The sequence below is a fragment of the Haliotis asinina genome, chromosome 2, assembly GCF_037392515.1.
Source record: "Haliotis asinina isolate JCU_RB_2024 chromosome 2, JCU_Hal_asi_v2, whole genome shotgun sequence".
NCBI lineage: Eukaryota > Metazoa > Mollusca > Gastropoda > Lepetellida > Haliotidae > Haliotis > Haliotis asinina.
In genome coordinates this window covers 74623782-74637923 of record NC_090281.1, presented here as the reverse complement: position 1 = coordinate 74637923, position 14142 = coordinate 74623782, and the positions used below count along the sequence as shown (strand labels likewise).

The 14142-nt window shown below is 40.8% G+C and overlaps 1 protein-coding gene across 1 annotated transcript; it reads right to left on the bottom strand.

Moving 5' to 3' along the window:
- Positions 1 to 6426: 6426 nt before the first annotated feature.
- Positions 6427 to 14014, bottom strand: LOC137272865 (serine-rich adhesin for platelets-like). The gene is made up of 3 exons (XM_067805272.1): positions 13722 to 14014; positions 12727 to 12888; positions 6427 to 10837 (listed from the first exon to the last, which is right to left on the bottom strand). The coding sequence occupies exons 1-3, from the start codon at positions 13844 to 13846 to the stop codon at positions 7120 to 7122; spliced, it is 4005 nt and encodes a 1334-aa protein (XP_067661373.1). The 5' UTR covers positions 13847 to 14014; the 3' UTR covers positions 6427 to 7119.
- Positions 14015 to 14142: the final 128 nt, after the last annotated feature.

Genomic DNA, 14142 nt, shown 5'->3' with positions numbered 1-14142 from the left:
AGTATCTACAACTTTCTAAATCTGACTTGTGTTAAATTGTTCCTCCCTGTGTTTTAGTATTACATGCTCTGTCTTACTTGTGTTATAGTATCTACAACCTTCTAAGTCTGACTTGTGTGATAGCGTCTGCCACGACTCTTTATCTGTCCCAGTGTTTCATGTTCTTTCTTACTTTGTGTTATAGTATCTACAACTTTCTAAATCTGACCTTTTGTTACAGTAACAAATGCTATATTTAACCTTGCATCATACAGACTGTAACATGCATAACTGGACCTTGTACTATAAAATCAACTGTGCAGACAATTTTAGAGAAGTGAAGTTTGTGATTTTGAGTATCTGTTAGTTAAACCCATTAGTGGCATTGACAAAAACAGAAACACAATAATGGCGAACGTAGGATTCGAACCTAGGAACTCCATCTCTGCATTTCGAATTGCCGCGCCCTACACGACTGGACAACCCTGCTCCTATATTCCCCTTGACTTTTAGTCTTCAACCAAGTCAACCTTACTTCCTCGCTGAAATACCACACTCACTCCTAGTTGTGTTTATACTAGCTTATTGTTCATGTATGCTCCTGGAAACTCAAATATAATTAAAAACGACAATCACGATGAAACGGTGATCATTTACGCCGTTCAATCGACGACATGCTTCCTTTTCAACGTTTTGTGGGCGATGTACACTCAAGTAACTTATCTTTGTCCTGAAAAGATAAGAGGTGAACTCAAGGACTCCTTTCCGGTTTCCTGGTTAGAATATGTACCAAAAGTGTTCGAAACAGCTGCTTGCCCGCCAGTAAGATACCAATGACATTTAAATTGGGCTAGTAACATTTCCGAACTGCTGGTCCGACTTTCAACTTTCAATGAATCACCTGTGATCACTTGAATGTCTGATCAAGACTGAATTATTCACAGATCAACTGCATATAGCTGTAATATTGCCGAGTGCAGAGGTAAACAACAAACATAACACACAATAAATAACAAACAAATCATAAACATTGTTATTATAATAGGATGAATGGTTTGCAGCATTTTGTTAGCAAACTGACATAGTATGTGTGTCAAGATGTGAGTGAGTGAGTTGAGTTTTACGTCACATTCAGATATATTCCAGCTAAATGGCGACGACCTGTAAATAATCGAGTCTGGACCAGACAATCCGCTGGTCAACAACATGAGCATCGATCTGCACAACTGGGAACCAATGACATGTGTCAACCAAGTCAGCGAGCCTGACCACCCGATCCCGTTAGTCGCCTCTTACGACAAGCATAGTCGCCTGTTATGACAAGCATGTATTGCTGAAGGCCTATTCTATCCAGGACCTTCACGGGTCTTGTCAAGGATACTGAAGATCTGGTGAAAGACAACGATGAGGATTGGGTGGTCAGACTCTGTGATTTGTTGTCGGCGGGTCATAGTGCCCCCATGCAGCAGTGGAGTGAACGAGTAAGGTTTCACGACGCTACTTTTTAGCAGTATTCCAGCAGGAGAGAAACCGGGTCTCCGGCGTGGCGAGCTAACGCTTTAACCCCTAAACCAACCCACATCCACTAATGCCAGTGGACGTTACTCTGGTCCAGACGTGGCTACGCTCGAAGCTCACTTTCCTGGACACCTTAATTCTGTCCAGATAAACGTATCAGCATACATAAGACTCTTGTCAGTCTCCCCACCTACCCGAACACTACATTGCGCCGTGTAGCTGGGAACCCGGAGTGCGACGGTAAACAACATACAACCAAACAATGAAACACGTGATTTTCTTCCTTGGTGTTCTTGTGGAATGAAGGGCACATTGATTGGAGCGTTATACAATGCCGATATCAGTCTCGGGATTTAGTAACTGGATATACGCTGATATTATAGTCATTATATATTTACAGCGTATGATTGCACCGAAATTAGATTATCCATAATTATGGTCATGTGAGAAATGTATGGCTTGAAATGGACACCATATCTTGCAATGTCAGTGGAATAGCTTTCTAAAGTCATTATGTCCGTGTTAAGGGTTCTTTTGACATCTATGTCGAAGTGAAAGCACAGGTGGGACCACAAAACTATAGCAGCACTACTACTACTACTGCCGCCGCTGCAGCTGCTGCAGCGGTTGCTACAACAACCACTCCTAACGTTGCTATTATTGTTGTTGTTTTCGCGGCTATTGCTACAAATGTTACTACTGTTACTACTACTAATGGTGCTGATGCTATTGCTATAATTTCTATTGCTGCTACTGCTTCTAATGTTGCTGCTGCTATAGCTACAGTTGCTACTACTGTTACTACTAATGTTGCTGCTGCAACTGCTTCTAATGTTACTACTACTAATGTTGCTGCAGCAACTGCTTCTAATGTTACTACTATTTATAATGTTGCAGCTGCAACTGCTACTACTGTTACTACTACTAATGTTGCTGCAGCAACTGCTTCTAATGTTACTACTATGTATGTTGTGCAGCAACTGCTTCTAATGTTACTACTACTAATGTTGCTGCAGCAACTGCTTCTAATGTTACTACTATTAATGTTGCTGCTGCAACTGCTACTACTGTTACTACTACTAATGTTGCTGCTGCTGTTGATACAACTGATATTGCTCCTCCTTTTCCTTCTACTAATGCTGCTGTTGCTACCACAACTGATATTACAGCTATTGTTACCACTACTAATGTTGCTGTTGTTACTACCACAACTGATATTACTGCTACTGTTACCACCACTAATGTTGCTGTTGCTACCACCACAACTGATATTACTGCTACTGTTACCACCACTAATGTTGCTGTTGCTACCACCACAACTGATATTACTGCTACTGTTACCACTACTAATGTTGCTGCTGCCCGTACGATGACTACTCCTATTGTTGCTGCTACTACGACGATTACTACTACTGATACTGCGACAGCTACAACAACTACTACAACGACCCTGTGGTGGACAGAGCTTCTTCCAAGAGAGCGGTAGATCGGAGGTTCGATGCCCTGATAAGTTCCCTGTCTGGTGCCCGGCGTTAAAGAGATAAAACCAGGATCGACTGGCCGACGTCAGTGTAATGTGTCTGAGAGAGAGAGAGACTCATGGTATCTCAGTGTGGTAGCACTATAATAGCACCACAAATCTAGACTGATATAAACACGTATGAACTGCAATGATTCTACTCAACATTTCACCTCACGCACACTGGTTGGACGGACAAACCTAAACATGCTTCAGTCTGGTACGTTGACAGATATTTACAGCCCGAATATTATTTGGCACGACAAACTGGGCTTTATCATAGCATGCTTTGATGTCATACGCTGCCAAATATTTATATATTGTATGTTTCCTGCATGATTTGAATAGTGTCACACATTTTAAAGAATACTTTGATGTGTTATATTGACAGACATTTACAGCAAGGAATCGGTGCGGTAGCATGGTGGGTAAAGCGTCTGTCCGTCACGCCGAAGACCTGGGTTTGATTCCCAACATTGGTACAAAATGTGAAGTCCATTTCTGGTACCCCCCGCTGTGAAATTGCTGGAGTATTGCTTTTAAAAAAAGCAACGTAAAACCATACTTACTCATACATACTTACTTTGTCACAGCATATGTGACATAATATATTCCTGCAGTTGTCATCACTTATGGGTTCATTATGTCTGCATAACCAAATACTTACTACATAATATGGCATGACATGTTGCCAAACATTTATAGTACGACATAGCATACTGTCGGATATTTACAGAATGTTGTGCTGAGATACATTGCCAAGCATTTACAGTTCGAGTTGACATGCAATGTTGTCACACATTTACACGATATGTCAGGTATTTACTTCATAATATGACATGACATGTTGCCAAACATTTACAGTACGACATAACATACTGTCAGATATTCACAGTACGTCGTGACAACTTACATTACCCAAATATTTAGAGTTCGACTTGACATGCTGCATTGTCACACATTTACATGATACTGAGCCAAGTATTTACTTCATGAATATTAGCTGACATGATAAAACAATGTTTGGACAATATATATGGTCATTTGTAACAGTATGGTCTGGCGTGATTGTCACATAACTCTACCCGGGTCGTTTGTTGTACTTCAGTTGATCTACGATGACGTAAGAATCATGGATTCCCGATCGGTTTGGCATAAGCATAGCACGGGATACCTTCCACCATTTTGGTATGGGCGTGGCATTTTCCTTTCCGTTTCATTTGTAGATGCTTATTCTGATTTTTAATGTTTATGAAAAACTTTGTTATTCAGCTCATGACTTCATCAAGTCATACAAGTGCGCGGTGGGTCATTTATCTGTTCATTTCTATCTTTATCCTACATTTGTCAAATACGCGCTCAGTGATATAATTAGGCATTAGATGTTGGACGTATCAAACCAGTGTGACCGACGGGTATATGCTATCCATTAAAATGCAAGGGTACCATAGTTGTTGTTTTTGTGGATATTAAATGAGCTCATCATTGTCCGGCCAATATGGCCGCAAGGTATAGAAGCTTAAATTGTCACAACCTTGTTTGCTGAGCATTAACTAGTTACTTGCTGGTGGGCTGAGATTTGACTCCTAACTGACGAAATACCACACAATGTTATAAAAAAAGAATAACTGCTTCAATATTTTAACGTTCGTGGGTTTTCGTTCCTATTTCTCATACTTTTTAAATTTCAGAAAATTAAAGAAACTAGTTTACATAAACTGACAATGGACAGTAAAAGTATTCAAAGATAAACAGTTTAGATCCAAAAGTTGTTGTGTAAAATAACAAACATTTTCATCTATAAAATAACACTTATGTCGTCGGTAATAATCTCACATGCGTCAAGAGAACGCAGACACAATCCACGGGAGACAACTCCAACCCGACCTGGTGGATCAAACAAAGTAGTTTCAGTATGTGCCGATTTTGGGAGTTTTCCATCAAAACATTTTAAAAATCACATAAGCAAGAACTCCTAAACATCTTGACCTAATGACACGAATATTCGTGATTCAGTCAGTTAGGCTCTCCATTTGAAGATGACACATGAAATGGAATGGATTACGCTTATTATCTTAAAAGAAGTATGGCGTCGATGCATGATTACTGAATGTAACACAAATGTAGTAGGCCATCGCTTCACTTCTATCAAAATGCACTGGTAATATAAGTAAGAAACGGGATAACAATGGCGTATACAGAGATCTGTTTTCAACACCAGCACAGAGGCTGCATAAAAGCCTTGGTCACTGAAGCGCGCTATAAATCACCATGCCTTGGTCACTGAAGCGAACCATAAATCTCCTGAGGATACTCGGACTCTGATGTGGTACACCATCAATACTCGATGACTTGTTTGTCTGTTGTTTATTGACGCACTCAGTATATGGAGACAGTGTGTAAAAACTAAATAATGCGGTGATCAACTGCAGGAGCATCGCTTTACACAAATTGGACATGATGTCATGTGTCTGACCACCTGACCCCGCCAGTAGCCTCTTACAGGCGCGTAGCAAGCCATTTCAGTGTAAGCACGACAGGTTACAAAGCTTTATATTTAGTTAGTATTTAGGGCTTGCTCTAACTTTATTTGCAACAATCATGCGTAAACCCGTGCATTTGATATAATGGTAGCTGCCCTGTCTTACGACAAGTATGGGTTACTAATGACCCTGATTTTCATGTTTGTCAACTTCTTATTCTCGTAGTTCTATTGCGATGTATCGACACGATCTTCCACTGGCATGCCATTTCATCTTATACAGGAAGATGTCTCTTCCTATACCTCACTATGAATAATTACCAAATTCCACACAGTAAAGACTGGGAGCTACAAGTTTATCCAATCACATTAAAAATCGCAGGAAATCGATTTTTAGAGAGTAGATATTGGACGTATTTCCGAGGGTGGGTGAACCCATTAGAAAGTTCAGGTGCATCTCGCCTTGCTGGATTCGTTTCACCAGGGACAATGTACAAGTTAGAGTCTCTCTGGTTACACACATGTGGCCTACAGATGGATCTGCGCCTAGTTACAACCATGGGCAGGACACCCCTCAGATTAATGCCAGACATGCCAGCAATACCACCTTTGAACATATTGTGAAATTGAGGATTCATCCATCAATCTTCAGCTCTACAAAGTAATTGTGTTTTCCCCCTTGGGTTGATTGCCAGACGGGGAAACAACAAGTGCCATGTTATATTGTGTGGCGCAACTTGGTATTTATCTATCATCTTCAGCTGTCTGAGCAGGTGACCTTTCTGGTAGACGTTTCAGAGGGACTGGCAGGGTGCGAAGGTGACAGTAACTCACAATCACATCCTTTAACAGTCCTAGTGTTCAGGCCTTTTTGTACAATGACACCTTGATCTATAGTATTTAGTATTCAGTAGGAAAAACATAAATGTAACATAATAGATCAAGGTGTTTAATATCACTGATGAAAATATAAACACATAACGATATCTCATGGGCATATTTACAACTCCATATATTAGTGAGCAATAAAACATTCATATCACAGATTTGATCTCTCTTCCCAATTTCATTTAAGGGCATCTATTAAAAGTATGCATTGCATAAACTCCATAGTAATCTGTAATAGTCACCATTATCAGATGTACAAAACACACTCAACAGTGGGTATCAATATACTAAAGATGAGTTCGGTTCTCTGTCATACTTGTCCATAGTGAAGAAGCAAACATGGAAATATCACTCAGTTGTAAGAAAGTTTGGATTTGGCAAACAAATGATGATCCTAAACATACATTGTGATGAAAATATCATAGAACACCTTTCTGCACAATGAACATGCGATGCCATTCCATATATGTGCCTGTAGATACACAACAAAGCTTGCTTTTTGTTTGCTGTTCAGGGCAGAATGTGTAAACATGATATTGTCAGCAACATCCAACACTGCTGGGTACGATCCATCCTTTGATGGACCAGCAGCTTAGTGAAGGTTGCTGGGTCCTGATCCATTAAACATTCATAGCGCAATGCTTGTGATAAACTAGAGTTACAACAGGTCAAAACATTAACACTTTGTGGATCACTACCCTGGAGACTAACTTGCAGCTTGGCATTGGTCATTTCAAGGACTGAACAAATCTGGTGTAAGTCCCTGCCCAGAATCGTCATTGCTACAAAACTTGATGGGGGTGCTAGAGATCCGACTAGGTGTGTGTTCAGCCTGGGAGAACAGTAATGGAGACCCATCATAGAGCATCTGGCTGCTGTCCCCATCCTTTACATTATCGCTGCAGAACTCACTGACCCCATGAAACAGGTTGATCTCAATTTCATTATCACAGTTAGACAATTTCTTAGCATTATTTTTCCTGTATTTCCCCCATAAGGAATCCATATTGGTCACTGGCATGACATTTCTACCACTTTCATCACAGACAGACACATCCAGATGAGGTTTTTCTGACTCCCAACCACTGACATCATTATCAGACTGCAATAACTGAGATTGTCTGTCTGGGTTCATGCTTTGGGGTGGATGAACATCAAAGCATCCATCTTCATCTGAAGGTTGACATCTAACACCTGCTGCAGGAGATGTGCCCTGGGAGAAGGAGCTACTCCAGCTAACATGATCTCTTAGCTGACTGTTAGCAAACAGATCTTGTGACTGTTGAAACCCATAATTATCCATGTTTTCATTATCATTTCCCCTGTGTACTGGCCCTAAATCTGTATTTGCATCATTTTCAGTAGGCACTGTTACAGGATGTGACTGTATTTGGTGATTCTTGCAGGACTTCAAAACTGAGATGATCTTGTGACCGTGAGACGACATTTTAATTTTCTGTAAGAAGTCTTTCTCTTCCAAGCGTTTACTGTCATGTTTGGTTACCTCTGGTGTTTGGACACTCCTCAAACAGGATCTCACTGGAGTCAGCTGGCTGTCCATTGGAAGCCCAAAGTTCAGTTTCATACGGATATCAATGAGCTGAATGGAACTGATGTGGCTCAAACGTTTAGCAAATTTAACCTGCTTCTGGAATCCTGGTGAAGCTAGACATGAGTTGTCCTGAAGAAGAGCACCCTGTTTTGTCTCCATCATAGATTCCCACACAGCAGACACCTCCACAGCTGAAACCATTTCTTCAGATGAAGTGTTCTCACAAGGGCCATCCTGTATCTCCACCACTGAATCACAAACTACAGACTTCTCCAATAAATCAGCTTCCGTATCTTCTTCCATCAAACACTTCCCCTCTTCATTACTCAAACAATCAAACAGATCTGCGCCGCTGCTGTCAAACAGTTCAGTGGATCCATTCAAAGAGGAATCATTTTCTGGATGATGATCTTTGGACAAATTTGAACATGTGAAATGTGATGTGTTTCCCATTACCATTGTCACAATGCTTGACTGTTCAATAACACTGTTACAAGAAATATGCTTGTTTATCTCTCCTGTTTGCTTTGTACTGTGTCCCTGATGTTGCAAAGTCACTGAAGCTGAAGGTCCTAACAGATGTTCATCTGAAATGACATGATGGCTTGATCTGAATGAGGCCATACGATTGTTACTCACATCAGTATTGTTAACTGTTCCCTCATTCAAAGGTAATACCAAAGTTCTAGAGTCATTATCAGAAAAGGAGTCTTCTGGGAATGTTTCCAAGGTGACATTTGGCTCTGCAGAATCTGTGTATCCACAAGAAATCCCTACAGTCTGAAACTGACAATGACTGTCTGCTCTTGTCTGTGATCTACAATTATTGTCAGTTACTGTCTTTGACCTACAATTATTATCAGCTACTGTCTGTGACCTACGTTTATGTTCAGCTGCTGTCTCTGACCTACAAATAGAGTCAGCCACTGTCTGTGATCGACAGTGGTCTTCTGCTATGGTCTGTGCCCTACAAAATTTATCTTCAGTTTTCTGTGACCTACACTGTTTAACACCTATTGTATGTGACCTGATATTGTCTGTTACTATCTGTGGTCTACAATGAGCATCTGTTTTAGTCTGTGGCCAATGATGGTTGTCTGGTATGGTATTTGCTGTTGAGTGTTGGTCTGAGACAGGGACAAGTGACCTCCCGGCCTCCAACAGGAACTGATCCAGGTCCTCTGATTCTGGCAGATCTTCCCAGCAGACTGTGTCAACATTACCACACATGGTGACATCTGTAACCAGTCTTTCACTGACTGGCACTGATACATCATTACAAGACTGCATACACTCCACAGATGCCAAATTCCGAACCACACCTTTAGATTCAAGAAACTCATCTTTATGCACAGACATATCTGCTTCAATGGCAGAAATCACATATTTACTTCTATCATTAATTTGACCACTTCCACATTCATATGTAACTTTCACTGTGTCTCTCTGTGACAAACTCCCATGGTTTTTGTCATATCTGCCTCTTTCCCCCTCCAGTACGTGCTTGTCATGAGATGTGGAATTTTCAAAACTACCACATACAACTTCATCACACTTCCTGACACCAGGTTGCAGCTTCTCATGATGTATGACTCTCCCTTGAGTGTTTAAAGTATGGCTGGAATGTACCAAGAGACTCTTGCAATGACCAATAGTAGATTTCTGTAATAGACTATGTCCATTTTCCTCTGTTCCTACCTTCTGAAGAAACTCATCCAGGTCCTCAGAGTATGGCATTTCTTCCCACTCATCAGTAGGTTCTTCTCCATCTACACCCACTGATGACCTGTCATGTCCACAGTTCAACACTGTTCCACCAACACTACTCAAATCAGACTGTTTTGTTCTTGTCATCACAGATCTGACATCAGCAGGAACCTGCTCAGATGAACTACATGAAGATGGTCCGTTGACAGCCAGCAGGAGACTGCTGTCATTCATTGTCTCATCAGGACCTATGTAATATGCACCCAAAGTATTGTCCACAGCAGAATCAATGTCATGCTCACACAATATTTTCTGGGAGACTCTAAGCTGTTCATCCACTGTTTCATTAGAATCTGTGTAATTTTCACCCAAAGTATTGTTCAGAGCAGAATCAGAACCACCATCATTCTTACAGGATATTTTTGCTGACACTCCAGGTTGTGTGCCCATTGTCTCATCATGATCTGTGTAATACTGACCCAAAGTAATGCCCACAGGAGAATCTGATTTCATGTCATCCTGACATGGTATAATCTGTGAGACTCCAGGCAGCTCATCCAGTGTATTATCTGCATCATAGTCTTTCCCTGGCTGGACTAATGTGCTGCTAGTTGTAAGATTAGTAATTGCATTTTCACAGGACGTCTTATCACATCCAATTGTATTTCCCTTGTCCTGCATAGCTCTGTCCTCTGTCATGTCAACACTGTTCAGCAAAGCTGAAACTGTTTTAGATAAGGAGTTTTCGCAGCTGAGCATAACTGAGAGGATGCTGTTGACATTACTGTTATCTGAAACTTCTAAGACAGAACTGAACAGATTTTGCCTGGTTTCATTAGATCGCATTTTTCTGACGACAGATGAGGGACTTCCAGTAATATATTTTGTTATCTCTGATGGTGTTTGACAGAATGAGACCTCAGTGTGTCTGTTTAGAAGCTGATTCATCTGTTGGGAAACAGTGCCCATCTGGCTCAGACTCGTTGCCAGCATCTGGACAGCAATAAGGTCAGAGTTACTTCCCTTTCCACCAGTAACATGGGACAAGCTTGAGACTGATATATCAGACTTAGGTTGATTGGCTGATGCAAACCCGAACAGGAAGTGCTGCCCTACAAACACTTGGTAGACGGCCTGTTTCAGAGTTGCATCAGCCACCCCACATTTGGTCTTCTGGAGGTAAGACAAAAACCTGAAACAAGTTCATGCACATCTTGTTACAAACACCAACAACTTTCAAATCTGAACAATAACTTTGAAGCCCACTTCTAACGAAGGATATCTGTTGAAACAAAAACAGTTCTTTATAATACTGAGAATCAGAAACTTCATCCTAATTATCAATTGTTAAATGATGAGGGCAACATATATACTGAACTGCAAAAAACCGTCACCCAACCAAAATTTTGCCAAATATGTTTGATCATAACTTTAATTATTTTTACACATTTCATATGTTAGCTAGACCTTGTTCATAGTCAATGTTCAAGAAAATTTGGTTTCAGATTCTGTATTTGATATGAAAAAATATGTTGTCACAGTTACTAAAGAAATGATGGAAAGAGGGTTTTGTGCGTATTTCATGAAAATGACAACGCATGTGCATGCCGCAGTGTCATCCCTATAAGAAGAGCCACTGTACAAGCATGAAATCATTTACTGTTTGACAGTAGCAACATCCCATGATTATCAAGGGAGCAAAGGGACCGAGCTTTAGGAACAGTGAATGCTGGCCAGACTACAAGACATGTTGCAAATCATTTTTCTGTTCATGTTCAAACAATATATCACCTGCAGCAATGAATCCAAGCCACAGGAAGCACAGCTGACTGTCCTCGCAGTGGATGACCGTCTGTGACAACGTTGAGGCAAAACTGGCCGAATGTCCATCATCACATGCAAAATCGTTTTGCTAGGGCTATGGACACTGCACAGACAACCACTGGCAATCAGAGAGCAATCAGTGCTGACACAGCATACACATGGTAAAGGCCTTTAAGACAGAAAAACGTCAGATGTTGCGGGTCTAACCGGGATCTGATTCTCAGTGTCCAACATCGTCATGCACGTCTCTAGTGGGCCACATATCATCAGAACCGACCTCACCAGGAGTGGCAAACTGTTGTCGTTTCCAACACAAAAGCCAGTATTGCGTCTCACCAGCTGATGGCAGAGTGAGAGTGTAGTGAAGATCCAGGGAGCATTTTGCAGCTCATTGTGCCCTGGAAAGAGACTTGTGGGGAGATGCTAGCACAATGGTGTGGGGTGCTGTTGCTCTCAATTACATACTAGGCCCTATGGTGTTCCAAAATATTGGTCCTGGTAGAGGAAACAATGTAACAACTGCAAGCTATATTCATCAAGCACTGAGACTCTTTGTTGTACCAAATTTTGCTTGCCATGGAAATCACGTCTCCCAGCAGCACATACTGCCAGAGAACTAGAGACTCTTTCCATCAACACAGCACATAAACTCTTCAATGGCCTGCCCTCAGTTCAGATTTAAACCAGATAGAACACTTGAGGGACAAGATGAAGAGGAGGCTCAATGATGTGCAGCTGAGACTGACAGCTGCAGCTGAACTCTCTCAGGTGCATCACCGAGCCTGGGCGCAGGTTCCCATGGCCTTCATCAACTGTCTCGTCCACACCATGTACAGACGATGCAAAGCTGTCATCAATGATCCAGGAGGCCATTCACGTTATTGACTTTCGGATCGCACTGTCACGCCACCTGTTGTCATTTTCACTTGTAATTGTCTGAAATTTGCCTTTAAGCAATGATGATCAAATATGTCAATTTTCAATCTTTCCGACAATAACGATGTTATTTAAATGTGTTTGAATTAAACTGATAACCAGTTTCAAGAATGGAGTAACGTTTTTTGGGTGGTTCAGTGTACAATACATATAAATACAAATAATAGATTTCCACTGCAATATCGAAACACATCATCAACCTAAGAAGATTAAATGCTGATAATATGGAACTGACCTCATTTATTAAGGAATTCTTAATAAAACAATGCGGAAAATCCAAAACACACCTTCTAAAAATGACAAGCACTGTTACTCCCTTACTTGTGAAATGTGTTTGCACTTGTGCCAAAGAATGGCTGCAGTGTCCGACCAAAGACTGCCACCTGTCTGTATTCGTTTGTGTCAGCTACTGTCATACGGATGCGGTACCTCCATTCCAGTTCATCAAAACAGCAAGATTCACCACACTTCAAACAGTGCCATCTAGTTAGCGAAAATGAGACTGAGTAGATCAGTATGTTTTTATAAACATTGTTAATCATATCTTTGAAACTGATGAACAAAGCAAATCTGTAATGAAGGTTATCAACGTCATTACTAAATAAAATGGTTCACATTTCACATGTGTGAAAAGGTTTCCTTTGACATATTTGACAAATTAACATGTTTGAGAACAGAGTCAATTAAAAATAGTAATGTATACTGAAAGACGACAAAACCACTGTGTTTGGTATAAAAGTCAAAATACTTTTTGTAAAAATTTCAGTCAAGTAACAATATGTTATCAATGATTCTGCTACTAGCTGGGTTATGGTATCATTTGCAATTTAATTGCTGTAACAATGTGATGACCATGATACACGATACAATATCAGTAACTGAATTAAAACAATATTACATCATAATATTTAAGTGCCTGATACACCCATTTTGTAGAACAGGACCCTATGAGTCCCAGGGATCCTGAAAATATAGGACACAAGGTAAAACCCTGATTTGTGTGTGCTGTTTGTGTCATCACAATCAGCAAGCTCAGCAAAACAAAATTGGCAAATAAATTAGCATGATTTCGTACATATTTTCAGAATCACTTCACATTGTTCATGCACTTGGGGCGTAGCAGTGTTATAGTGAGGGCAGCACAATAAGAAAGGGGGCACAAATAAATCTTTAGCCTGACCTGAGCCATATTTGTTAGTGTCTTTCAAACTACAAATAGACGTATCTTTCCGCTTTTGTGAGGGACAGAAACGGGAAACACAAATTTCATACTCTTTTAGTTTTGCTCTACCGATCGTCCGTTGATAGTGAATTACCGGTTGCTCTTGTTGTGAATGTCCTGCAGCATCTTGCTGTAGCACTGGACACAACAGGGATAGAGTATGTGGTCATCACTGATAGATGTGACAGTCGCATGGACCAGGATGCGACCCTCTCCCATGTTGCAGAGCCCACACAGATTCAGGTTTCTTCAACTTCCATGTCCAATATTTCTTCAGCTAACTGAATGATGTAAACTCAGATAACGATTTAGATCCATTATTTATCTCAGCGATCGGAGAGGTTGCCAACACAAATTTGTAAATACCGCGACTCAATCCCGGAAGTACAATGACTTCCTACCGAAAATTGTTACCGTTTTGCATTTACGACAATAATGTAAACAGAAGCGCATATCTCCGGTTTGATAACATGTCTGTGTGATCTCAGGCTTCCTTTAAACCCACCGATTTGACA

What these genes read in the sequence shown, in the direction of transcription:
- LOC137272865 (XM_067805272.1), bottom strand. Translation starts at nt 13,846, where the DNA reads ATGGGAGAGGGTCGCATCCTGGTCCATGCGACTGTCACATCTATCAGT. An exon ending in ATTCACAACAAGAGCAACCG is followed by an intron (nt 12,889 to 13,721) that starts GTAATTCACTAT and finishes TTCGCTAACTAG; the next exon opens with ATGGCACTGTTTGAAGTGTG. An exon ending in AGTGCAAACACATTTCACAA is followed by an intron (nt 10,838 to 12,726) that starts GTAAGGGAGTAA and finishes AACTTGTTTCAG; the next exon opens with GTTTTTGTCTTACCTCCAGA.